The following is a 27,853-nucleotide window of genomic DNA, read 5'->3' on the forward strand; positions in this document are numbered from 1 at the left end:
AAAAGGCCAACAGTATTCTATACCGAATGATAACTTCACAGGGTTTTTTAAAACAGTTACATGTAACACTTACCAACATTGTACTTCAATTTTGTTTTAACCCACTATACACAGCAAAATTCTATATCACACCCCAATTTTTAACTATTTTTGTGTTGATTAGGAAACAGAATTCCACTGAATTTTCATAAACATCTGACCACAGAGCAGGGATGGCAAGTTAGGGCACACGAACCACATGTGGCCTGCAAGAAATAGACATACAGGTCCAATGCTGATGCTGTGCCACAAGACAAGCAGTGTTTTGTGTTGTCACACAGACTGCTATGTAATTTTAACCCCCAGGTACAAGCCAAAGAACAGGCAAACTGTTGTGGCTTTCGAACCACATGAAGAGCTTAAGAGGAGTTAGTAGGGTTGAGGTTGACTCCTAATGAATGAAAAATAGCTTGGGAAACTGCGATAACCCAGCAAAAGTTACCCCTGGGCTATTTTGCCAAGACAGTTCTGTACTTCTTCCACCCAATACAAATCATGCCCATGACTGGAACAGGACAGGAGACTTGGTGCAGGTGCAGGGAATTGCAAGTCCCAGAAAAATGACTGCCCATTGCTTTCACTGACAATGTTCAGAAATGCTACACTTGCCTCTTTTAGAGGTCAAGAATAAAGGGGATGACTGCTCACCAAAGTATCTGCAGAAAACTCTTCCAGCTGGAACAGCTGGAACAGCTGGAACAAAAACATCAGTGCCAACTAAAGGACATAACTGTATGCCACAGACATCAGCCAGGACATCTTTCTTTGAGATCTCACAGCAGGTAGCAATGGAATGGATTTTTTAATTTTTTTTTTTTATTTTTTTTTTTAAATAGCAGATTGTTTAGTCTATATTCAACCAGATACATTTTACCTGCTGCTGCCAACTGTCTCTGGGAACACTGCTGTGTCAGATGTTCCCTATAGCTTCTGCTTCACTCAGAGCTTTTCACTTTTTGATTACTCTTAAGGAGGGAGTAAGAATTAGGGCATGATAAAGGCATATGAAAGCAGCCATCGTGAAAGGGAAACAGGATTTTTATTGCTCTCTTCCTTACAAATGCTGGGGGTAGCAAGGAGAGAGGGATGCTGTGTAAAAAGAGATGGTTAAAAAAGGAAAAGTCTCTGAAGAAATCAGGTACTTATCTCATCCAGGGATTCTCTCCTCTGGTATCAGAGGACAGTCATAACTTTAGAAAAGCTCATCCCATCTGCTGTTTCAGAGGCCTGCAGTGGCCGTTGCTGTTAAGCAATCAGTTTATAATGAATTCACATTCAGAAGAGCAGTACACATGCAAAACCCTTGGGCAGAATTGCCATTATCATAAATCCACCAGTGGCAGAAGTATGTATAAAGACAGACATTAAACCTCTCTAAACTGTCATACACAGACCACACTCGGTATCACTACAGCCACTATGACTACAGTATAAGATCAAAGCAATTCACAAAAGCAATTGGCTTTAGATATGACAGAAATTTAATTATTACTTAAGCTCTCAGATATTTCAGGAAGGAAAAAAAACTTTTTTGGGGAAAAACCACTTTGGGATATTTTTCACATCTAGTTTTCAAATGCTTGTACTACCAAAAGCCTTGCACCGACACTTCAAGTTTCCAAAAAGCTGTCTAACTTGCACTTAAACCTAATGGATAGTACCTTAACAGGTGACATATGGTGTGGGTAAGGATTTGTTTCATCACAAGAATGATGATGCACTTAGGAAGGCTGAGAATGCCAGCCTGTCTTCAACAACCTCTCTGGCTCCATCGCATGGCATTGACTCATCATCTGAGGGGCATCATAAATCCGTTAATACTAATTCCAGCAGTCACATAATTGTGTCTGAACAAAGCTAAAGCGGCCCTGCCCACTCCAGTGTAACGCAACTCTGCTTTTGCATAGGAAGGGAGTGCCGTGCAAGCTTCTGCAAATGCCATCTGGCTTCTGCATTACAACCACAGTAACAGCACTCGTAATTCTCTCCTTACAACATATATTAATGAGTCCAGAAAGCTAAAAGTAGCTTGCAAGCCAGGATCACTGTCACAATGCTGTTTCTCCTGGCAGCAAACTCCCCAGTTGGGAAGAACAGGATGGGTGTGGGGGGAATCTTAAGAGAGATGAAGCTGGGGATGAGGAGGGGAACTTGCTCAAAAAAAGAAAAAGAAAACTTGGTAACTAAGCACAGATTAGAATTTGTGGTCAAAACTCACCAACTAAAATGTTAATTTTCTTCTCCAGCAACAAAGCATCCTCCTACCTCCTACATCACCTTACAAATTTCAGCACAGCAGACAACAAAGTAACACAGTAAGCTTCAAGCTAAAAAATCCAACAGAGCTGTGAGACCTGTTAAGTTTTGGTTTTGTTGAGAATTGCTACAATCAATTCCTTCAAGATGAAATAAGACACTGGGATATTCATAATCACAGGGGAGAGCCTGAAATTTGCAAATGCCAGGGCTTATATCGTTCAAAAAACATTAGAAAAATCAGTTTCAAAACTTCTGTCTCAACCATGTCATGAAGCACCTCAAAGAGTCCAGCATGTGTCCTAATCTTTACAGGCGACCAGCAGCAATTACAAGAGAAGAGAGAAGCCCAGCTGACAGACGGGGAGGAGGAGAGGAGCAAGTGATCTACACAGTGAAGAAATCATGTCACAAATGCTTTCGCTGTTACTATTAACTACTTTTGGAAGAGTCATGCTGATGCGATACTGAACAGTTACCTGTCTCATTAGCTCCAAAGTTTGCTACTGTAGGAAAGTAAAAACACAAGAGTTTCAAAAACCCAACAAATCCAAATCAGTTTACAATATTCTTCTGAGGACCTGGCTTATTTTGATTTTGAAATTAACCAAAATCATTATACAAACCCATATAAAAAAAAAAGTAGCTTAATTTTATTTTCTGAGACTTTTAGGTTCATTTAGTAATACCCATTATACTACTGTTCTGGTGACCAGTGTTGATTTGTATTTAAAAAAAAACAAAACAACAAAAACAACAACAAAAAAAAAACCAGTTTATAGCTATAGGATAGAAAACCACAGAATTAGGCTTTACAATCTGCTCTCCTGCTTCATGGCCACAGTATATATGGGTTTTATCTTAATGTGTAAATAAACTATTATATATTTTGTTACAGACTCTGATCTTGCAGGGTACAGCAAGTCTGTATGGAGAAATGATGTTAAAAAAACCCAAAAGACAATATAGTACGCAAAGCCAAGCTAACGATGGTTACAAACATACAACCCAAGTTTCACTGGAAGTGCCGACAATTAGATGAAAACAATCTGGTTTTGAACAGTCTCATGTCTCTCGCTAATCAATGCAATCACTGCAAAGCCAAGCTTCCTGTCTCTCAGCATTACTGGTACCAAATGTCCTGGTAGGGGAAAGAATAACTAGCTTGAATAAAAAAAGAGATGAAATGATGGGAAAAGTGGCACATTCATATTGGAAGTAATCCTACTTATAAAAGCCATCATGAGATCTTCCAATTTGACTAAGACAACATTCAACTAAATTTAACAGCAAACTGCAGAGCACTTCCTTTATGTCAATAGTGAAACAAGGTCACAGGCATCCTGGGAAGTCCCCTTATGCCCTTGACTTAGCAAAGTCCAAACTTTTCTATCATTTCCTTCAGAAAAGAAGGAAAAAGAAAAAAAGAGAAGATGACGACAATCAGAGCACATGCTCTAAAACTAATCTTGTAGGACCTGAAATGGAGAAGAAAAGCAGCATTAGACTTCCGCATTTGAGAGCAAACGAGGGTCACATGAGGACCTTACCAGCAACACAGAAAGCCTGTTTAACATCAACCTGCCCTTTTTATGGCATAGTTTTCAAAGGCACAATAATATGAAACTATGCTTATCATACCTTTTCAAATGTTGTCAGCAACTCACGTAAGCTGAAATTCAGGCCAATCATCATTAAGCGTCCCCCAAAGCCTACATTTTTCTGGTACGTCCTCCAAGCCGGGCCTATAGCCTTCAAAAGGTTTCTCTCTTTTTCCGCCTATACTGTCTCAAAACTCTCCGTGAGCCCCTCTCCCGGGCTGTGCTCCCCCGGGGGCAGTTCAGGCAGCACCATGGTCACAGCCCCCCCGGCCCCGCTCCCTGCCGCAGGCCGGGCGCCCGAGGGTGAGCGAGCCGCTGACGCCGGGTGATGCTCCTTGCAGGGTTAACCCGGCCCCATGGCGCTGTGAGGATCTCCTCGTCTCCACACCCGGCCAGGACTGCCTCCAGCCCACCTCGGCAGTGGCCTACAGGCTCCAAGCGCTTCGGGCAGGCCACAAGCTCAACGGTTGGTCTCAGTGACCGCGAGCGAGAGAAGCTATACTCCGCTGGCACACGATGGATGCAGAGAGTGGGAAGGAGGAGCAAGTCCTTCCATGTCGCTCCATTCGAGGGAAAAAAAAACGCAAAGAAAAAAAAAAAAGAACCAAAAAAATCCCCAGAGAAACTTCTGTTGAAAGAAAGCACCAAAAGCCAGCCTTTCAGAGAAGCCGAGTGGGACGAGGCACGCTTCAGCCTAGGAAGCACGGCCGCGCGACCGGACAGGAGCCACCTTTCCTCTCCCCGCCTTCCTCGCCGCCAGCCACCAGCGGGCTGCTGTTGCTGTGGCAGTAACCAAGCCACCTCCGGCCCGCTTCGCTTTGCCCAGGGGATGCTGCACCACAGACCAGCCAAGGCCCATTAAAAGAAATTTAAAAAGTCAATTCCTTTGTTTAGGGCAAAAAAAAAAAAAAAAAAGTCTCCAGCGAAGGATCCTGCTGCAACCTCCAAAGCCTTCGCTGGGGATCTCCTCCTTTGGTCCTCTCTGTTCTGACAGCCGCGCAGTCATCTATCCCCGGCATTTGTTTATTATTGTAATCAGCATCCTCCCTTCCAGCAGCCGTGGTGCCGCTCTGACGCCAAGCACACTCCCCCTTCCTGGAGGCCTCCCCGCTGGAAAACCACCGCCACCCCTGAAGGCTGCAGAAACCCCGGACCCAAAACCCCTCGCTCGCCCCTCTTCCTTCCCCTCCAAAGGAAAGGCAGCTATTTAGTCACTGAACAGGTTTTGGAGCCGTAAAAGCAACGGGTGCTCCGCAAAGCCTACAGGCGCCCGCTGCCGCTGGCTCTCCAGGGCAGACAGATTGTTTTCATATGAGCCTTCGCCCGCCCGCAGGAAACCCGACACCCCAAGGGTGGCTACTAGGAAATCGCTCCATTGCAAACCATTCCCACTGGAAAGCCGGCGTGCATGCGAAGGCCTATTTAAACTCCTATTAATGCTTTCCGTACAACCACACATCGCTCAACCGGCAAAAAGAGCTTCGGTAATAGTTGCCAGCAAGTCAGAAAAAGTATAATTAAAACCAAACCAACAACCCATCGCTCGCAAACCCCTTTATAACTAGTACTCCTATGACCGTGTTGGGAGTCACGTGCTGCTTTTACTTTCTTTTTAATTCACCCAACTACCATTTGAAGTACCAATAAAGTCATCAATGAGAAAACGGTCTTAAAAATTATTCTGAGCTAGTGGGTTATACCGATAAAGCCAGTACGGGTCCGGATTTTAAGAATAAACTCTGGAGAAAAAAATAAATAAATATTGGGAGTAGCAGGATTTTTGCTTATTTTATTTGTACTTTGCCACGTGTCTGTAGGTTTTATGTGGGCATATTACACAAACTGCAGAAGTGCTTGCAAAATAAACTGAGAAAAGTTTTCCAAATAAAGACGACGGACTAGACCAGCTCTACTGCATAACTGACAGGTAAGCACAAACTGTCTGAATTTATTCCACTGCTTATGGAAGCAAAAAGCCCAATTATTAATGCAACAGTATCTAAAATCATGTTCAAATACTGTCCTTTTCTAAACTAACCACTTACAGAAGGAAAATAACACATTAGAGTGTGAAAGTAAAACCACCCTGTAAGAGGTTTAACTACAATGTCTATTTGAGAATCTCTCTTTTCTTCTCCTGCAAGACAGACACAAAGTTTGGATCCTGATTCCCATACACACTAAGGCTTCTTTCTGCTGCTCTTGCAGAAAAAATCCTTGCAAAACAGGAAGAAAACAGCATTTAAATCCACTTCAGAGGTGCTAGTGCATACAAAATGAAAATGGGCGTCAGGCTGGATTATAATGAGGCTTCATAACTCCAGGACTGTATCCAAATAGACAACATTAATTTTATGTTTATTCTCAGTCTTCATACTTAGATAACTTGTTTCCCGATTTTCTGCTGTCATCAAAAAAGCACACATTCTAGATCTTTCAATACTATTCGATGCAAATGTAAATGCCCTCTGAGGCGGATAATTACCATTTTGCAGAATTCTGTAACAGGTAATCAAATATATACATATACACACAGTGTCAGACCAATGTTTCCAGTAAAATGGCTTTGAAAATTGTACTGAATAACAACTTTTTCAGTGGCCCTTTCACGTGAAAGCACACTGCAGTATTTGAGAAATTCTGCATTTGTAGAAGAAAAATAAAATACAGTAACTGAAATAAGCTCTACGTTAACGTGTAGTTAATATAGCCTGTACGTGTAAACACAGAAGTTCTGTAGACATGACAATGTTGGATTGTAAGTTCCAGAAATACAACATAACAGTAAGACAGCTTTATATTACTTATTACTACTAAAATTTTCCTGATCAGTTTTGTCATAATTTTCCATAAAAATAACATACATCCATTGTTGGCAACGAAAATGGAATTTTATAATGAAAACTACAGGTCACACAGAGATTATATTTTTGAATGCTAGAGTCCAAAGAAATTCACATTCTGACAGCATAAGCCCTCATGTGAATACATGATCTTCAGCTAAAAACGAGCAGAGCAGAACACCAACAGTCCTGTAACAAAGCCTCCTTCCAAAATACTCTTGCAGATACTGAGCTCCACAAATGGGAATTTAAGACACTGGAGAGCCTTGTACTGCTGATGCATTTAAGGCACTGCTGCAGAGGATTGTGTGCAATGGAGCTTCCTGTTACATTTTGATATTAGAGCAGTTCAGTGCATTTTCTCACACATCTTAATAAGATAAAACTTGAAAAAAAATAATATAACCAGCTAACAGCACTTTATAGCCATTGGTAATGTTACTAGTAGCAGCCTCCAAACTGCAAGGACCATCAACGGAAAAGCACTTTTATCACGTGTAGAAAAAGGAAGGTCAGCACAGCAGCCTGTGACACAGAGAACTACGAACACATTTGCTAACAACTGTTTTTGGGAGTTGAGTTCTGAACAGCACACCCTGCAAATACAGGCTTAAAGGCCTCATCATTTAGCAAGACGCTTAATGTAGGGATTATAAAACTAATAGAATTGTATATCTAAAAACTTAGTACTGTAAAGTATCAATTAAAAAAACCCTACTTTTTATCAAGTATAAATCCAGAAGTAACTGAACGTTAGGCTACTGCAAACAAGTGAACCAGCAGAATCAATGAAACCAAAACTAGGTAAGGAAAAAGAAAAAAAAATATGTTATTCCATTGCCTCTGGAAGGAAAATTACCTGATCAGCTTGGAGATGATATTATACACACCTCTAAAGTTCAATTTCAAAAAAGATAAAAGTCTTTCAGACTTTAATCTGCAAAACAAGATTAAGTATGTGTAAAGAAACTATTAAGAATTTGCTTCATACTTGAGATGATGTGAAAAAAATTCAAGAACACTGTCATACTAAGCACAATTTGACTTTGGAATACAAACTAAAGAAAGGACAAAAGTGTTTTTTTCTAGAAGACAAATGGAAAAATAAACAGCAGCAAGAACCTTAAGAGTAAATGAACCCGTTTGTTTATACGCAAAGCATACATATATCTTATGTGACTCACAACAACCGGTAACAACAACAAAAAGATAAAAAGAATAGTGTTCCTTTGTGAGACTCAGATGTAAAGGACGCAGAGGTCAATAGGTGGTTACAGCAAATCAATACATCCCGGTTTCACTCAAGACATGCAGCTTCAGGCAGGAACACAAAAAATTCACTTGTTCAGAAGCATTGTGGTATTTTCTCCTGCCTTGCAAAACACCTGGTGTCAATCTGATCAGACCAGGAGGGAGAGCTGCCCTCTCTCCCTTCTACAGTGCGTCAGCATTTACAATACAGAGTTAACACACGGCTCCAGCAAGGTTGGTCCTACGCTGAGGCTCACTATCAACTGAACCCAACACCAGGGTTTCACTAAGCAGAGCTCTTGCAGCACAGCCTCACTGATAACCTCTGCCAGAAGCCAAATCACTCAAGTGACACAGTACCCCGAGGGCCAAGAATTCATCAAGACAGATATGACAAATCAAGCTTTTACAATAAAGCAGAAAGAGCGGCACGATAAGACAGAAGTCACGTAAGTATGATTGCCCAAATTACCAGTTAGGTATCTGTTCCAGTGGCAACTGCAATGCAGATTATGAATGACACGAAAGGGTTCGCAGAGTTCCTAGAGCTTAGAGCCAAGGCACTGCACTGGTTTGACTTTTTCTTTATTTCTTTCTTTAAGACTAACGGGTATCAGTTTGCCTTGGGATGCTATTTTTACATGGATTAACCAGTCACATTCAGTAGTCTGCCCTGTGCAGTATCTGCCACATTCAATGACAGAGTTCTGCATTAGGTAAGCACAGATAGACTGTGGCCTTCCTCAGAAAATGAGGTATGAGACAAGACTTTAAAATTCAAGAATAAAATTTGTTAGGATTCCAGATAAGAGAAAGTAGTCTTGGTGACAAACAATGGTTGCACTGCCATAAAAGGTTAGTAAAGGACTGGGTGGTATGGTGGTGGGTTTCCCCCACCTCCTTGTATTTTTAACTTGTTTGGACAACACAGGGCTTTCAGCTTTATGAATCAACTGTGATTTTCTAATGTTTTGGACCTGAATATAAGTTGTGTGTTTTAATTTCTTTGATCTTCCCAGAAGCACCCAACCCTAAAAGCAGAACATTTCAAATGTACTCAGAACACAAAACCCCAAAGAATTATCTCATACTTGGAGTATATCTAAAAGAGCTTAGACGTCAAAGGGAAGCATGCAGGGAAGTACCACCATGGCATCCATTTCAGGCATGGAGCCATTAAGAAACTTACTGTACAAGAGGTAGACTTAAATTCCATTTATGGGATTGGCCAGAACATGAAGGTTTCAATCCTGGCTCTAATTGACAGAATGAGGGAGGCAGCAGGGAGCATGGATGAAATCTGTCTTTTATGCCAGGCAGGAATTTCATCATCGGGTTATTACTTCCTAGTTATTACTGGTGAGTAAATGAAATGTTCCTATGGATTGACAGTCTATAAAGAGTTCACTGGGAAGCCTCCTTCTAAGACTGTTAGCTGCCTTTCCTCCTGGTTTTCCCCCTTCAGGTATGAGATACCAGCACTTGCTTGCAATAATCATACTGGAAATCAGCAAGCCAGGAGGCACCTCATAGTCTTTCTGTCTTTAATAGCATCTTTAACTCTGCTCTCTTTGCACAGAAACAAAACAAACAAGTTGTCTTAGGTGTACTTATTAACATTTTTATTAAAAAGGGTGAAACTGAAAACAGAGTGACAGTCTAGTGGTGATATAACATGACAGACTGCCAAAGCAGCCCACCCAAGGACAAGATTCTAGAGGCTGCATTAACCCACACCCAGAGTAAGCATCCAGCTTCCCAAGTTAAAAACACGGGACTTTCAATATTTCAGCCCAACCTGAAAATTGAGTTTTCCTTAAGATTTTCTTGACTGCGTTTCTTCTAGCACTCTGACAGCTTAGTCCAAGAAGTGCCTCATTAAAACCATGGACAATACATGGGACAATTAAATACACATCTTTAAAATAATTTGCTAAAAGAAGGGCTTATTTATATATCTATTACTTGGTAAAGGATACCCATCTCTCAAGATACTAAAACTGACCAATGAAAAGCTGATTAATTTAATAGGTTTTAGACAACTACTCAATCCACTCAATAGTGAAAAGACCACGGAAATCGTATTTTAATTTCAAAGTTTATCATAATTGATAGAGCATCCTGAATTCTACAGCAGTAACTCAAGTATCTGTGGATTAAAATCTCATTCAAATAACATATTGCAGTCTCTTCCTACTTTACTTCTAAGCAATGGCATTAGACTCAAGTACCTAACAAGGTTATAGTGCCATTACTGTTATACTGCATAATTTATCATTTTGCCACACTCCAAAGTTAAGTACCCAAGCACAAACTTTTGACTTAGTCCACCTGTATATTATTTTATGCTCTTTTCTGTTATACCTTGTCTTATATTCTTAGCTAAGTGGCCTTATCTTGCAGGAAGGAGAGGTATTACTTGGATCTAGTTGGTTTTGGTTTTTGCGTGGTTTTTTTTTTTTGAAAGCCACTGGGAATTGGACTCTCCCCATCCAATGCAAATTCTGATCTCAGCTTTAAAAGTTTGCTTCAGCTGTGAGCTTCTCAGCCATGAACTTTTAAATTCCGTTTTTTAATACTGGCTAGGCATTTGCTATATAAAAACAAATGCATTTTGGATTTCTAGCATAACCATTAGCAAGATGATCTTCTGTATTTAAAAAGAGCATAAAGTATGTAATTTGTATTATTTGAAGTAACTTTTTATCTATGAAATCAGAATCTTTATAACATTTATAAAGAAATGTGCTTTTATATCAACTTTAATGTGCCATAGTAGAACAGCCATAAGAAAATTACTCTTGTGAATATAGCAAATGGACAGGTACTAAATTGTTCTATCAAACCACAGGAGGTCAATCTCTTAAACTGGCAAGAAATACCAAAGTATACCATTGTAATTTATCAAAAAGGTGGAGATGTTTTTTTGTTTTTAAAGTTCACTAAAAAAAGATCAATGACCTTGGACTCCAGGGATGTTTCATTAATATTTAATTTAAATCTTTTCATGCTGTGGCTACTGCATCCAAGCGGTAGCCCACAATGCCCCACCAACAGAACTGAACTATAGTTTTTGCTGTGAGTAGATAAAGACAAGAGAGCTTACTTTGAAAGCCTTATGACTGATACCATAGGACAACCATGTCTTCATCTAAATTAATTTTCAAACCATGGGATTAAATCTTAAAAACTCATCATAAGATTAGGGATTAAATGTTGTAGCTCAGAAAAGAGTATTCATTCTTTTCACTAACTGTGTAGTGATCCCCTAAGCCAATTGTGTCGTTATGCAATTTAAAAAATAAATTATATTCCTTTTTACCACACCTAGTGTGTAATAGCATTGAAGCTTCCAGGTACACCTGGAATCATTGCTTAGCAACACCATAAGGGAGAACAGAAGCAATTCAAAGTTTCAGAAAGTAACCCTCTAAAATGTAGTTGTGACTTTTCTGAAGTGAGGTGCTTCAAGGAAGCTGTGTAAAAAGCTTGTAAGAATGGAAGAACGTACCTCAAAGACTGGAGAAGAGGGACAACAGTGCAGAGAATTGAATTTCCACAACTCCTGCATGCAAGTCACACAGTGCTGTAGATGCTGCTGAAAGCCCTCACTGTTCATACCAAGCACTTCTAAATAGGGAATGAAAGGGTAAGGAAACACCTTCCTCCCATGCACAGGACAAGTAAGGGAGAAAATATACTGTGTCTTTTGAAAGTTACAGCAAATCCTTTCCTCTGCTCAGCTGCCCATCCGCCAGTACCTGGCAGGCGTTATGATTTTCAAGTTTAAATTTGCCTGCAGGTACCTGTGCTCCACCGCATACTACTTCCCTACACCTACGAGAGCTCTGCTACAGGAAAGGGATAATTGAGCCCAATATGCTCATATCTGCTATTTTTCTCATTTTTGAACTTTATCCTGTTAAACACATTTGGCACATCTTTTCCCTGGAGTAAGCTCTCAGTGACTTCTCTGGTAGTTGACACCCATCATCTCTACTTTGTCCTGGAAAGAATTTGGACACAGTAGTTAAGTTTGCATAGCTATCAAAGATTACAGAGAAATAGTTACAAAACTAATGAGAGAGAATTGAAATCTCAAGCATTACCAGCCAACTCACTTGACTGTATTCCATTTAGTTTCCCAGCATGTATCTATGTCTGTTACTTTTTGATCTATAGTGTGTCCATTATACAGCTAAATGAATGCTCTCAATCATATTTATTTCAGAAGAATCCTCTTTCAAGATCAAGCCCTACAAAGAGGAAGCAACTCATCTGGTTATTACCAAATTCAATAAATGCTTCACTGACAAGGAAAGTAGTTAAGCTAAATTCCATTAATCTGGTTGCTACCAAGTGATTAGGACATACAAGTCCTGCATCATCATGGGCTAGAAAATTAAACCACAGCAGACCTGTAATTAGTCAGAAAAGAGCTTTGCATCTCCTTGGGAACTTTGTTTCATTCTTTCTGCAAAAAGATCTTTTGTAACGACAAAATCACCTCATGCCCTAGCTTCAAAGGGCTGCTGAAGTTAGATTTGATACTATAAATACAGTGCACAAAGCAGCAACATTTGGCTGTAGAGACACAATGCACAAAATCACTACAGCACTTCAAATACTCTGTCAGAATTTAAGAGACTGTTCAAGAAATACACATTTTACAATTTCTAGGAAAATCGCATTTGATCTTTGGTCACAAGAGCTCATACACATCACCTCACAAACCTGAAGGTGATCTTATAGCCTAAGCATGCTCATAACAAATACACTTAGACTTTGTAACTGCGAGACATGTTCTGGTTCATTTCTTATCTCTTGATTTTTTTGACTTGTCACCCTCCCCAGCATCAGAATCTCAGAAGCAGGATAGAAAGGTAAAGGGAATAGAAGACAACCCTAGTAATAACTTACATTAATAAAAAATTGGAAGATTCATGAAATGGATAGGTTTATTAGCTTTAAAGTAAATAATCATAAATATGCATTATGGGGTCGACTCTTGACAATAGCTGATGACTAAGTGAATGCATCCTGGTATTACTTGTTTGGCAGCACAAACAGCTTTTTAATTTTTTTTAAATGTTGCTAACATGCAAATAAACATGACAATTTTGCGTGTCCAAGGGCTTTCAAGCAGAACTTCCAACTATTTTGTGCATTAGAAGAAGGAAAATTAGAGGCTTTAGGGTTCACTGGGTTTTTCGTTTCTAAACTTTTAAAATAATTGGATTTTTCTTATTTAGCTTCTCTGTTTTATGTCATACCTAATTTCTTTACCTCTACCTCCACTGAACACATAAAGAGAACATTTTTTTAATTTTTTTTTAAACTGAAGAAGTTACATAAGTACTTAATAAATCAGTGTTACAGGTAATGTAAAAAGCCTTAAAAAAAAAAAATCTAAGTTCTGATCAAAGACTGCAAATGCTCAATGACTGTTAAGAGATGAAATTATTCTATTTTGTAGCTGACAAAAATGGAAAGCATCATTCTCATGTTCATTACCTAGAACTCAAACACATTGAAGGAACATGAGAGAGATCTCCATGTGCAGGAGTGACAGTTCTGCTATTCATATCTTTTTATATGCACATGTAATTAGAAACGAATTAAACCTGCTTTTATTAGTGAGGCAAAAATGAAAAAAATGTAATGCAACACTTCAGGTTAAAGGATAAAGGTAAGGTCCAAATTGCACAGATCCTCTTAAAAATGCCTTTGTTTCTAACTGAAAATAAGCTTCCAAGGCAGTTATAAAACGCTATAGAAAGCAGAGACAAGCCTCATCCAAAGACCTTAAAATTTAATAACAGTAATTAAGAGACTTTACTTTTCAGAAGACATCAAGGCAACCAGTCCCTGTATGTCTGGTTACTGGATTTTAAATTCTATCCCCACATTGAAGCTTCCAACAACAACCATTATCTAAGGGCTTCCAAGGGAATACCACATGCTCTTCAGTAATGGGACGGTTGAGAACAGTCTTTCACGTCACACTGCTGATCATTCTGGCATCTCCCACAGCAAGAAGTGTTCTTCATTGCAATATCTGAATGGCTAGCCTATCATCTTTGCTTTAGATAGGTCATTTTGCTCTCCACTCCCCCCTTTTGTTTTTTTTTTTAAATTATTCAAGAATTCAGTCTCTGAAAATGATTCCCAGCATTTACCAGAGTGATAAATGAATGTAAAGTCTCAGTAAGAAGTACCCGTTTAGATGCACCTTCCAAATCCATAACATACAGCTCCTATCTAGTTTAAAGGTTGCTATATATGATTGCTAGTAGCAATTTATGTTTGCTTATTTAAGCGTCAAACGAGCAAAAAATGCTTTTTTGGTTACTTTTCATTCATTTCTTTTTACCTTTCAGTATACTGTGCAGCCCTTCAGTCTAATTTTTTTTCAGTGGCACACGAAGGTGTTTGGCCGAACTCCACCCTTAGTTATACTCATAGGATAACCCCCCAAAAATGAAAAAAACAGTCTGGCTTAATGCCTGGTTTATAGCCATGCTTTCTCTCTGATAACTTATTCCAATAACCACAGTCAGTTTACCAGACTAATTTTCTGGCTAAAGGCTACTCAGTACAAAACCCAGAAAAACAGATGCCAAAGATGAAGTCTGTGACATCTGTAGACTTCACCTTTGGCATCTGTAGCACTGCTGAAGTCAGTCCTCCCACCCTGCAAATAAAAAAAAAATCATAAAAAAAAAATCAAGTCTCCCCTAGGTGTGTTGCTAGGACCAGGTGTGTTCCAGGAATCCCAAACCTCTTGCAAGATGAAGAAGGAGAACTAGAATGAATATTCTCAATACGTTATCCAACTCAACATGCTGTCGGCAGTAATTAATGTTTCAACAGATACACCCACAGAAGGCTTAAAAACCGGAGCAAATCTGTTTAATTCAGGAGAAGAGAGAAGGAGCAGAGGGAACAGGAAAGCCTTAGTCATCCTCTTGTATATGCTTGAAACCAGAGCAAAGGCAAAGGCCAAAACCGGCTGTGCCTACCATCTCCGCTGGCCCCGACGCCAGCCTCGTGCGACACGTGGATGTGTGTAACAAATGCTGCTGCCTTGCTCTCAGGTGGCACTGTCACCCCTTAGCCTGAAGTAAGCCAAGCCCAGGAAACGTGCTCAGGGCAATGGACACGCGTGCAAGACAGGAGGCTGCCGAGGGCTGTTAGCACGCTCGCGCAGAGGGACTCCGAACTCACCCCTGGATTTCTCAGTGCGGCTGCTGCAAGCACGCTTTTCTTCTGAAATATCCCATCTGACTCAAGTTATTAAGCACTGAACCAGATTTCCTCACAGAAGGTTTATTATCCTTCTGCATGCTGTGCCATTTTGACAACTAAGAGGCTCACATAGAGATCTTATCAGTGGCCTGTTGACAAAAGTAAAGAGCATTTACAATTGAAATTATGATAATATAATCTTTACTCTTGAAACAAAACGTAAGCTGCATTATCCATAACTGCAGCTTTAGCTCTGGCTTGAACAAGAAGCTTATTTAAATACAATGTGCCTAAGGCTTCTCTAGCCCCATTTTATTACTTGTTACTTTACAAGAAACAAAGAGGTTTTCCAAATTTATTCAGGCAGGGCTTTCATTGTTTAACATTGGACAGAAGCTGCATTTCCACTGAATTACTGTATGCTTTTATTCTCATTTAACTCTCATATAAAGTCAAGGACTCCACCCACTTTTCAGAAGGAAGCTGAAGATTTGCACATAAAAGCACAGAATGAAGGTTAGAGGCAGCTTCACAAGAACACAAGAGCACTAGGTCACCTTACAGTATTTGCAGCTCAACCTAGCTTGGCTTTTAATCAGGTAGTAACTTCTTGAAGGTAGTTTTGTTTTTGGAGCATCACAAAAAATTGGCTGGCACTGAAAAACTTCAGTCAGCATACAGGAAAATTTGAGGAAAAGAGAATTTTAAAAATATCCACTGCTTTACATTCATTCATACTGTGTTTTTTAAAAAGCTGGAACTCTGAAAACTTAGAGAAAGATCAGTACTTACTGAGGATTCAGATAAAAAGTGTTTAACTGTAGGGATGAGTAAGAAAAAATACACTTGGCAGTCATGCTGCTAAAGAAGAAATATACCAGTCCATTATTTGTGCAGTAGCATTTGGTCCACATAGGATCAAATCCAGTTCACCTTTCTGCATGTTTAAAGTCCCAATGAGGGGAGAAGGGGGAGAGGAAGTACACACAACAAAAACGTAACAGAACGTCTATTAAGTTGTGGTGGTGAGAGAACCCACTGCATATTCATCTCCGTGTAGAATAAGTACTAAAATGGACTTTCTACAGAAGACCGACACTGAAGAGCAAGAGTGAGCACACCAGTAAGGCACAGCAAGTAGCACCCATGGTGAGCACACGTTTCAAACACTGATCCAAAGAGCTGTGAAGGGCAGAGGCACTTGCCCCTTGCATTTCCCCCACCTGTGGCACGCAGTTGGACGAAGGCTAAGAACTGAATGGTCCGGAGCTATACATATTCCCAGAAGAGGTCTTTTCTGGTATTAGAGATTCCACTTGAGAATTTGTGCCTGATCAGCCGTTCAGCGATAACGTGAAAAAATTCCAACATGGCAAAAGCTAATTCACTGTAAAACATGCAAAATGAAGAAATACCAGGAAGGAGAAAAATGCAAAAAACCAAAGCCCATTCAGCTGAAGAAAAGCCCTGTGTCTTTGGTATACTTAGTAAAATCAAGTGATAAAAATTTCAGGGCAGAAAGAATGAGGCAAATGTGCAAGCTGCATTTCTCTCTAAAACCCTTTTTCATTGCATTTTGCTTGTCCCGCAATCACCTATAAAAATACACTTTATAATGCAAGTGACTTGTCCAACCTATCAGGCTATATTACTGTTCTCTAGTTACTTTAAGAAAAACAACAGCAAAAAAACCCATATTGATTGTATGCTTAGTAATGCAAGATGAAAATTATTACTTTTCACACTTAGCCATCGTTTCCTTGAAAAGCAAGCAAGGGATATTCAGACATACCAGCCTTGAATAGGTTCTTCAGGTCACTGGCATTTCCCATAGGTGCTAACTGCCATCACAAAACAACTCCAAACTGCTCTCTGACACTCCTCACTACCTACCAAGGAATAAATATCCATGTTTGTGCATACATGGTTTCTCTTCCCTCTGCGCTTCCCACCCATACATAAAAAGAGGGTATGCAAAGAGCAAACAGATTTGTAAAGGAGCAGATTTGTTAAAAAACAACGTTGGATCATCTGTCAAGGGTGCCGAGTACTTGCAGCTGCCCTTGAGACCGTGGACCTTAAAAGCAATAAGCATCTCAGCAATGCCTAGTGTTTATATAACTAAAGCAAACATGAATGAAAGCCCACCTGCAAGGATACAAAACACATCAAAGAATGATATTCTATAGCTCCAAAAAGTCACTGTAAATGACAAATGCTTCTTTCTATTGTGTCAGACGCTTCCAAAACCAAAGAAGCCTTCACTGTGATTACTGCAACCTAACATGTGCTAAAGGAATCTCTCCCCTATAACAGGTTGTGCATTTCCTCCGGTACTTGTTAAAAGCCGTATTTTCTGATCTCACAGCTTCCTTGGGGAGTGAGCACTGCGGTGGCTCCGGCTGTCACAGATTGAAGAACACATGAATTTGAAACTGCATGAAGAAGTTCTAAGCTCGTATCGGGGTCCTACTGAAATTAGGACAACATTGGGTAGTTCGAACCCTACTACATAGAAAAAATAACTAGCACCATGGTCAGTCATTTTTAAATATAAATAATTTAAATATATAAATAAATATAAATAATTATTAATATAAATATAAATATTATAAATATAAATAATGTACTAAGTAGTACATAGGCCACACTGTCAGATATGCTCACACACACTCTGTCGTTCAGAGGTACATTCTATGCTGAAAAACTGCAGTACTTCCATACAACATTCACCGAACAAAACATAAAACAGCTTCCTTAGGAATATCAAAATACCTTTAAGGTAGACCTTTTGTCTATCATGCTTAACATGTACAGCAGACTTCTACAGAGTAGCAGGAAAAAAGATTGATGATGGAAAACCAAAGCCCACTCATTTCTCAGAAGAGGGATTCAGGAGGGACAATGAAGTTAAAATATTCAACTTTAAAACCCATACGCTTGTGGGGAGATGGAGCTACCTTACAGAGGACTGGACAGTAACAAGACATCATTCATGAGTAGTACATTTTTAAAGTTAGGGTTTTTTATATGACTGTTTTCTGTCTTTCTAGGACAGTAGAGAGGAGAGCAGCGTTAGCAATTTTGGTCTAAGGTCTTCAGGGAAAGAGGCTCTGCCCTACGTTAACAATAGCAGTTGCTGAGGCAAATTAGGTCTCTGACAGGGATAAAATGAAGTTCCACTGTTAGCACAAAAGAGCTCCCATTGATTTTGGCCTCTTTCAGCTGATGTAAATAATCAAGTAACCATAAATTTGACACCGAATAATTGCTGCCTTGCCCATTACACAGCGTACTCAAAAAGACATTTGAAATCACCTTGAGCAGAGGGAAAAGGAGAAAGAAAAGCCAAGCTCGGACAGTTCTTCTCCTTCATTAAACTCTATTCTACAATGTCACCTGCAACCACACAATCATCTTTCAGTGAAAGGGGAAAAATAGTTTGGTGGTCTAAGCAGTAGGTTTGAAATTCCATGCTCTGACAGGGTCAATGGGCTCTTAATTCTGCCAAAAAAGGAATTTATGAAGTTTCATTTAATCTGCAGACGAGCTTATTTGAAGCAAAGGTGATCTGCGAGCAGTGGACTTGGTGATGCGTGGCTCCCAATAAATTTCTCTTAAGTTAAGCTTCCACATGGCTTCCCTGAGCCCTGATGGGAGTTCAGCTCATGTTCTTTCAGCCTTTGTTAGTGACACAAGACTGAGTTTTCTTTAACGTCGTGTCCTGTATGCACATCTCTATTTCAGCCTGGACTGCCAGTACTCCAGTTACACTAAAGCAGCCCAGCAGGACTCTTTATCAAGACACACTTATTACACACTAAGACAGAAAACACCTTTCTCCTAAGTAATATGCCACAGGCACCCCCCAAAACCAAAGTACTCGTCACTAAACTTGAGCTAACATCCATGCCTGAGCATTGTAGCAACTAAATAAATCTTCTCTGGACAGAGACTCTCACTACCCTCACTCAGAAATTATTTTGACTTCAGAACATGCAGACGATCACTTGCCTGGCTATGAAATTCTTTCAGCTTCTGGAAATTTGACAAAGTGGCTTTGCACAAAATGAGAATGTTACCTTCCTAATTCATGCCAACAAGCATCAGGAAAGAATACCCCAAATAAAGGGAGTACAACAATTACCTTTGTTACTTCAAGCACCTACAGACTTCCAGCCACTCAAGTTTTGTACAATGATAAACTAGTCTTTAAATTCAGATAAAATAGAGTATAAAACAGTTTCTGCAAAAAAGAAGTTGGAAACTAACGCTTGCATTTCCTACAGCTGAGTCTAAGCTAGAGGTTTCTTAGCAAACCTAGAAAGATCAGTCTCCCATAAAGGGGCTACATTCAGTAAATAAAAATCACCACACACACACACACCCCCACACTTTTTTTTTTTCTTTAAAGTAACAGCTTTGGTGATCTCAGTGAAAGTTCAAAACTTTTTTTCTCATTAAGTACATAATTTTGCTAGTGAAGAAAATGGCAAGTCAAGTACTCGCAATTCTAAAACCAGTTTGGATTTGTTGTTACTTGAAAAAACAGTGGTGGTGGAACTGCTAAAGAGAATGAAGGGAGAATCAGAACTGTTTTTAAGGAAAAAAAAAAAAGAGGACCATCATTATTTTATAAAGCACATTTAGGGATGTTTTGTGATTTCAGAGGATTTAATACCCATTTTAGCTGTTGCCTCTTAACATCTCTTAAAAGAACAAAAAAGTGGAGAAAAGCTGTACTGACCTCAGATGAGTTCAAGTAGTAACAATAAAAAAAGCACTTCCAGTTGTCAGGAAAAGAAAAACAGTGTTTATACCAGCTTTTCTGCTAGAAAGCAATAATGTCTGAAAAACATGCAATTATGGAACATTGTAGTCTACAATTACAAATGAAATTTAAAGGTTGGTGAGGATAAGGGTACCAGGATAAAAGTCTACCAGACAAGCTCATCTGACAATTTACATCTCCATCTCAAAAAACCCACCAAAACAACAAACCCAAACCCCAACCCCCCCCAAAAAAAAACAAAACACACACACAAAAGAACCCAAACAACACAAAGCCACACCAGTTTGGCAGAGTTAAGCCAGGCACTAGGTGAAGGAATGCAGAAAAGAAACAAAGGAGAGAGGAGACAGAAGTAGGAACGACACCTGCTTCTTTTTCAGTGCTTGACATTATTTTGTTGTGAGATCTTGTGATATCTCAGGACAGTCCCTGATCCTCAAGACTTAGCTTATCAAACAAGGACAATTTGGCTACTGCAGTTAATTACAATGTGCAAAGTACTTTGACATCTGCGGATGGAAGAATCACTACTATTACTACTTTTATTGAATAAGATGAGAGAATAAGATGCTCATGAAGGCTCAGGTACCAAATTTAGGTTTATTTGTTACATTTTTGGTATGTCTGAAGAAGCTGCTGTTATGGTAGAAGACTCAAAAGAAATCAAAATTGGTCCAAAAGATTTTCTAATTTTAAGAACAAAGGACTCCAAGGGAAGAAACCAGCAAAACCTACCAAACAAGAGTGTTATTTATTAAGATTTATACCTTTCAGCAATGACATTCTGAAAAAAACCCATGAAACCCAAACATTTAGCACCCTGACACTTAGAAAACAGGAATTTTTGTAGGTTTTTGCAACTTCCTCTTGCATTTCATCTACATTTTGATTCTTTTGCAAGTATTGCATGACATTGTACTGACTGTTAATTTGCTAAAAGTCAACACCCACTGAACACGCACAATCCTTCTGACTGTTGCTTTCTTTTTTTCAGGACAGGAAGGATGGTTATACCGATATACAACTGTCCTGCCACAATGAAAATAAAACATCCAAACATCACAACCATGCTGCATAAATGTAAGTCAATGAACACCGTGTACCATCTGCTGATGTTCTGGATGCCTAGATAAGCCTCTAGCCTTGTCTAAAACACCAAAGATTTTATGTTTTTTTAATTTTTATTTTTTTTATGGCTTTCAAAATATCCACTTGCAAAAATCTGTGGGAACACCACCACCAAAAAAATAATCCTTCAAAATGCACAAAAAATGCAAAATTGGGACTGCTTTCTAAATGAAAGCCTATGTGTACCAAGGTACGAGCATGCTTAGAAAACACCAAAAATCAGACTAAGCTATTCTTCATCTTTAACAGATTCACCTAAACCACAGTCCACAGTATAGTAGGTTTAATAAAAATAGGGATCCTGTGTAGGAAAAGCTGCTGAAACAACTGCAACAAGAAACTGTTCATTTATCACTGCATCACAGGAACCAAGATATTGCAAATTAATGACTAAAAAGTAGGTACATTGAACCCTCCCGAAAAACGCAACCCAGTGTTTTTAAGGTGTCAAAGGTAAGTACGCAACACAAGGACTGGAAAAGCACATCAGATCCATCAACAGTTAGATATTAAAGCAATAAAACTCAGCTGACAGACCTTCAACCTATAAACAAAATCATTGTATTGATAGCATCCATGCCACTCTTTATAACAGAAGTAACCATACAACCTCTGTTGGGAATCATCTGTCAGCTGACTTGACTGACTGACTTTCCGTATGTCAAATTGAAAAGCTAATTCTTGTTGAAAAGTACATCAACCTAGCAAATATCTGCAATGAATCAAAGGCAGAGACCAACCACAATATTATTTGACATGGGACTAGCAGAAGTTGTGAGGATTCATTTCCATGCAATATACTTGAATATGCAAAATATCAGGTAATTATTGTTATTTTAAAATAAGAAACACATGCTTTCAATCTGTTGTAACTCCTACAGATTCTGAAGAAGATTAAAGGGATAGTTTTTACAAAGTCCTTTATTCATTTTAGATGCCACATCCCAAAAACTTAATTTAATTACCTCCTTGTTTATGCAAAATCCTTTCAATCATTCCCGAGACTTTGCCATTACTCCTTTCATTATTCATGTCTCTGCTTAAAAGTATCTTATTTTAGCTGAAGTTAATCCTGCTGATAATTAACAGCCTAACCAGATTAAGCCGGGTTTAACTATTTTTAAAGTTTTTTACCCATTAAGCCTCATTCAATTAAACTTACTTAAAAATTACAAGTGGAAACAGGGCAATTTTCCAGACAGATAATGGAAAAAATGATAAAAGCATTTTGCTGCAGGAGCTAAGCGTTGAACTTCTAACCTTTAAAACTACCGTGTCCCTATCAAGTACTTTTGCTCATTTGGGTGGGGGGGGAGAAATCCTCTTTAGCATTTGAAATGGAATAATTGAATATATGATGCAGAAACTGTCTGCAATCAGCTGTACCATAACTGTACTCTACTACTCTGAAAAGAAAAAATATTCTTTAAGGCACACTAGCAATCAATGGGAAGTAGCATATACTGACACAGAGTAGCATCAGTAGCTGATATAAGTGGTCACTGAAATGTACACTTGTCATTATAAGAATTTATTAGTATATCTCTCTGAACAACTCCAGATTATTTTCTTCTATTTAAAAATACTAATAATCATTAACGCATTTGTGCACGTTTTAGTATAGTCATAACAGATTTGTATTGGTCCCATTGAACATTAATTACACTTGCAGCAAAGACGCATTGTGAATACACAATTCTTCATTGCTGTAAATTACTTGGTATTTTAATTTATAAACCTCAAATATAGAGGACACTCCTAATCTAAGAAGGTTGCACAATTGTGCAATCCAAAACATAGAAACTATTTAAGTCAATCATGCCAAACATTTTTTTTTTTTTTAAACTACATGATCTTGATGACATTTTCATCATTCAGTCCTTGTATAGAATCATTACTGACTTGAGTTATGGTCTTATACCAGTAAAGAAGCATGAACCTCCAGAACTACTCTTGAAATCACAGTTCAAATGAGTAAGGGTGAGGTGCGTTTGGGTTTTTTCCATATGTTTAAATTGGGAAAGGAGTCTTCCCTTCTCCTCCGCAGCATCTTTTATTTAACAACTGTTTTTCAATTTTTGGCAAGTGTAGCACACTTGCATCTGCATATACTAAGGTTTCATAATAAATGAAAGAAAAAAATGAAAGAATAGAAATTGTGCTTTCTAAATTACTTGCAGCAGGCTTCACTATGTTCATAGCTCTCTCCCCATAGCACTGGTTAATGAGACTATTTTCAGTAATAGACAGAATTTTAGTAAGTCACGTAGGGATATCTGCAGCTATTAGGCTAATGCCAGTAACACGCTGAACACTGGAAGACTGTAGCTTTAGGTTGTCTTATTAACAGAAGCTCCCCATTTGATCTTTCCTTTAGTAAAGTTATCGAGAAAAACCTACTTGAAAATCCATATAATTTAAAGTATACACCAGGGATGCTAACACCACCTTAAATTAAGCATTGCACACAGAGGAAGTATATCATGTGACATCAAAAATACTTCTTTATTAATGGCTGTAGACTGAACTTAAAATTTTTATTAATCACCTTCTTCCCCAAGAGTGTCATGGCACTTAGATACCGTTATCTGTGACTTTGGATCAAACCAACCTGTTTTGGTTCAAGTTTTAATCATACCTTATAACATGTTTAAATTTTCTCATTCTGAGATATGCAAAATTTCCCTTCAGCACTTAAATTGCCAAAACATACTCAATCAAATTCCATTCCGTTAATCAGACAGAAATGTCCTGACCGAAGCAGTCACCAATTCCCATTATTTCTAACCACAAACATGGAGGGACGAAGGCTGACTCATGCTATCAGAAAGCACAGATGATGGGTTAATCCCATGAGAGATGGAAAAAAATGCTTTTCTTACAGTGATCACTTTGAGCAGCCTCCAGCAAGTGCCCCCCTCTGAGGAAACAGAATCTGCCAGACACACTGGAAGAGGGAAGTTCTTACTGGAAATCTCTGTAGAAATTCTCTAGAGTGAAGAATGACTGCAAGAGTATGAGAAATATTAAACCTAATTAAAAAAAAAAAATCTTTCAAATCACAGTTGTGTTTACTATATTTAAGTGACTGTATTAGTCTATCAAAATTATTTGGAACAAAACAAAAAAAAAGCCATGCCAGATGCCATATTTGACTTGCTTTTCAAATATTTACTTCCCAACTTGAAGTATTAACCGAACACACGGGCGTTTTGAAACTCTAAAACAACAACAGCTACAAGAAAAGGTGCATTTTAGGGAGAAGTTTTATAACTATCTTAAGAAAAAGTTCAATTTGAGAACCACTCTGGTATACAAACAGTAGCATTATTGCAAATGTACTACTTAGAAGTGGCTTTGTTTTATGTTTTTTAAAGGTAATGTAGTATTTTCTGCACTTTCACTTACCAGTCTTACTTTTGGGAAATGAAAATTGTAAAATATTAATCTCTGAAATATAATAAATTACAACTGAAAAAATAAGGAAATATTTGAAGCAAAGGAAAACATGTTACTTAACATCTACAAACTTAAAAATATTTTTAAATGTCTTCCAGCAGTGGGCAAATTTTTGGTCTTATTAGCATGGTGAGAATACTGTAGGCCATGCAGCACATCAAATCTGAGCTAAATTTGAGAATTCAGCAAGTGAGAGAAAGTTCAGGAAGCATGGTCCCCTGACAATAGAATGGGTATTGACAGAAGGACACAGAGATGATTAAGTGGCACATAAAAATTAGTTCAGTTAAGCTCCGAATTACTAATGAAATGAGAAATGTCTGCCTCTTTTACCAGCTTCTGTTTAAGCCTTTATTTTTTTTAAAGTCTCAGTTGCCCCAACACAATTGTTATGTGCAATGTCCACTGAGCAGAGTTTTCTTGGCTGTCCTTTTCCTTGTTTAGCCACAGTGACTGATGGCACTGAAAGAGAGACCTTGCAGAATTTGGGGAATGTTATTGACCTCAGGCTAGAATACCAATGCCTCTTTCCAAACTAATGAAGCAAGTCATGTTTGGATTGAAACTGGGAAGACTGCACCAAACACACCTATGGTGATTCCTTGCAATGCCATCTGGCAAGTGTGGGCTAAAAGAGTGGCTAAAAGCTTCACCACTTCGAGCTGCTGGAAGCAAGACACAATGGAGATGGAGTAAGATCAATTAATAGGAAGAAAAGATGCAACTGAATCTAAGCCAAGGGCCCAGTATCCCTAAAAGCAAAACTATTTCTGGAGAATACTGTTTCACTTATCAGAAAAAGAAAAGTGATCTGATATTTAAAGAAGAGTTATAATGGGGAAAGAAAAGTACAAAATGGCAGGAGCCCAAGGCATCAGCAAGCCATCAGCCGGTGACTCCAGTTGGAAATTAAGGAAAGAAATCCTGCAGCACTGAAATGAGAAGGAATTACTCCTGTAATGAAGTAACCAACTTTTCAAAGGAGTTTTAGAAAGACAGGTTACCACTCCAATTACAACGCAACAAAGGTATTTTACACTCTTGATTACTGCAGATTTAAGAGATATAGCGGTCTTAGGCATAGGAATCTTTCTCACTGATGGGAGCAGTATAGTTTGGGAACACACCAAGGCAAAGAGGATGGTGATAACGTAAGTTAATTCAGAGGAAAGCATTTCTACACAATAGTTCTCAGCTGTACACTGAACACTTTCTGTTCAGTTGGACCACTACACCAGTACAGCGACTTACTAACAATTCATTCTTTAATACAAATTCCAGATCTACATTTTCCACTGAAAAAAAGCAAAAAACTGCAGTCTGTCTCCACAATCTGCAAGTTATTACAGTACTACATTCATTCACAATACTGTAAGAACCCCCAGGAACTTTATCATCAGTCCTGCAGTACTGCATGATCTTGTGATGAAAATCCCCTTCAGAAAAATTTCCCTTTGAAACTGATTGCAGAGAAAAGCAACAGCACCAACTTAGAAGTTCTCCAATTAAACAAGGACCACAAAAATAGTTGTCTGCTTTTACAGATGAGCCTCCTTGCCTAACTGATGCTTGTCATGAAGGCATCAGTAAATATAGCAATTCAAAGGAGAGCTACCTGTGATGTTTAATATCTTTATAAAAAAATTATTTTGTAAAGCTGTTTGCAACTAAAAGACCTAAAATGCAAGTTTTAAATGAGAGAAGGAGATTATACGGATAGTGCCAGTTCAGGTTCTTCAGTCTTAACCATCTGATCTAAGCATCCTTTTTTATACAAATATGTACACATTTCTAAAAAGTCTATTTATTGTAGCGTATTACTCAAACCCAATTCAAAAGGCATCCATACTTGTTTGTTTTGAAACAAATTAGGTTCATTATTTAGTGTGCTACATGCTACAACCGAACTACTGACATGAAAACTGGGCTACATAGGGCACTGTCATCTCAAGGACCTTCTAAGTGTAACAGAGAAGTACACAGGAAAGCATCTTCCTCACATGCTGATAAGCCATTTTCTGAAGTACCGGCAGTGCACTGTAACAATTAAAAGACAGAGAGGAGCAAAATGGAAATAATACAAAAGATACTTAAAACGAAGCAGTAGAAACTGCTAGCACACTGATTTGCGGATTAAAGACAAAGGGCAAAGAAGGAAGAAATCCGAAAGAGAAAAGGAAAGACAAGTAGTAGTGGAGGAGGTTCGGTTTTTTGTGTTTTTTGGGGGTTTTGGGTTTTTTTTTGTTGTTTTTTTTTTTTTTAAATATTTTCTACTTGGTTAAGATTTTTTTAAAAAATGCAAGCTTTTACAAAATGCTACACTGCAAACTGTTATAAAACAAGTTATTGTGTTGGGGGTGGTTATAAAAATGAGTTATAGAAATGACTGAAAACACAAAGAAAAAATATGTTCCTGCTCTAGTGGATTTCTTTTTATCACACTTATTACTGGAAAATTTTGCTATATAGCCTGGTTAGAAGCAGTGAATTTACCAATGCCATAAGCCCACTGCCAAATCAACTGATCATGTATCAGCATTTGTAAGAAATGTATGAATTTACAACAGATCTACAAAGGTGGTTCACTGCAGCAAGACAAAATCAGGTATCAATTTCTATACTCTGCACACATTAGCTGCTTGCTGAAATAAGCAGTTTCAACAAAAGTCAAAACTACACAATGCACAATCACACAAAACCAGCTGCGACTTTTGTGGGGGGAAGAGGGATGTTAATAACAGGAGCTTAAAAAAACCCAAAGCCTCCCTCTTTATTTACCTTGAACATGATCAAACTTAATATAACCAGAGCTGAACTCTGTTTTGGCCCCTTCCTTGCCCCACCAGCACTTGGGTACTTTCGCACCAGGGTATGGGGCACTGCTGGCCCAGGAACATCCCTGCCCCACTCCAGACACCCTCTCCTGCCCTCCCTCTGCCTTCAGTACAGGCTGGCAGAGGGTAGGAAAGTTAACAACAGTTGTGAGGAGTCGTCGAACGATCCCACCGAGTGATGTCTATAGCGAAAAAGTTGCCCAATATCAAAGCACAACTAAAGTTAAGAGTATTTTGCACTCCTATATAGCACTAACTGAGGGGAATGCCATGTGGAGTTACAATTACTATGTCAACAAAGAAAGAAAAACATTACTGCTAATGCAAGATGTACAGTGGAGGCAATGAGCATCTGCAAAGGCAGCCCCAGACAGTCATACCAGGGATCAAGCAAAGTCAAGA

The 27,853-nt window shown here is 38.7% G+C and overlaps 1 protein-coding gene across 9 annotated transcripts in view; it reads right to left on the reverse strand.

Moving 5' to 3' along the window:
- UTRN (utrophin) overlaps positions 1-27,853 on the reverse strand; it is a 389,337-nt gene that overhangs the window by 141,892 nt on the left and 219,592 nt on the right. For 2 of the 9 annotated variants that reach the window (XM_049799505.1, XM_049799504.1), the window contains exon 1: positions 3,937-4,044. The exons of the other annotated variants lie outside the window; for them this stretch is intronic. In XM_049799505.1, the coding sequence (XP_049655462.1) occupies positions 3,937-3,990 (54 nt within the window). In that variant the 5' untranslated portion in view covers positions 3,991-4,044. Of the gene's footprint in view, positions 1-3,936; positions 4,045-27,853 lie in introns of those variants that run through there. 9 annotated transcript variants of the gene reach the window in all.

This window comes from Accipiter gentilis, chromosome 5 (assembly GCF_929443795.1).
Source record: "Accipiter gentilis chromosome 5, bAccGen1.1, whole genome shotgun sequence".
Classification (NCBI taxonomy): Eukaryota; Metazoa; Chordata; class Aves; order Accipitriformes; family Accipitridae; genus Astur; species Astur gentilis.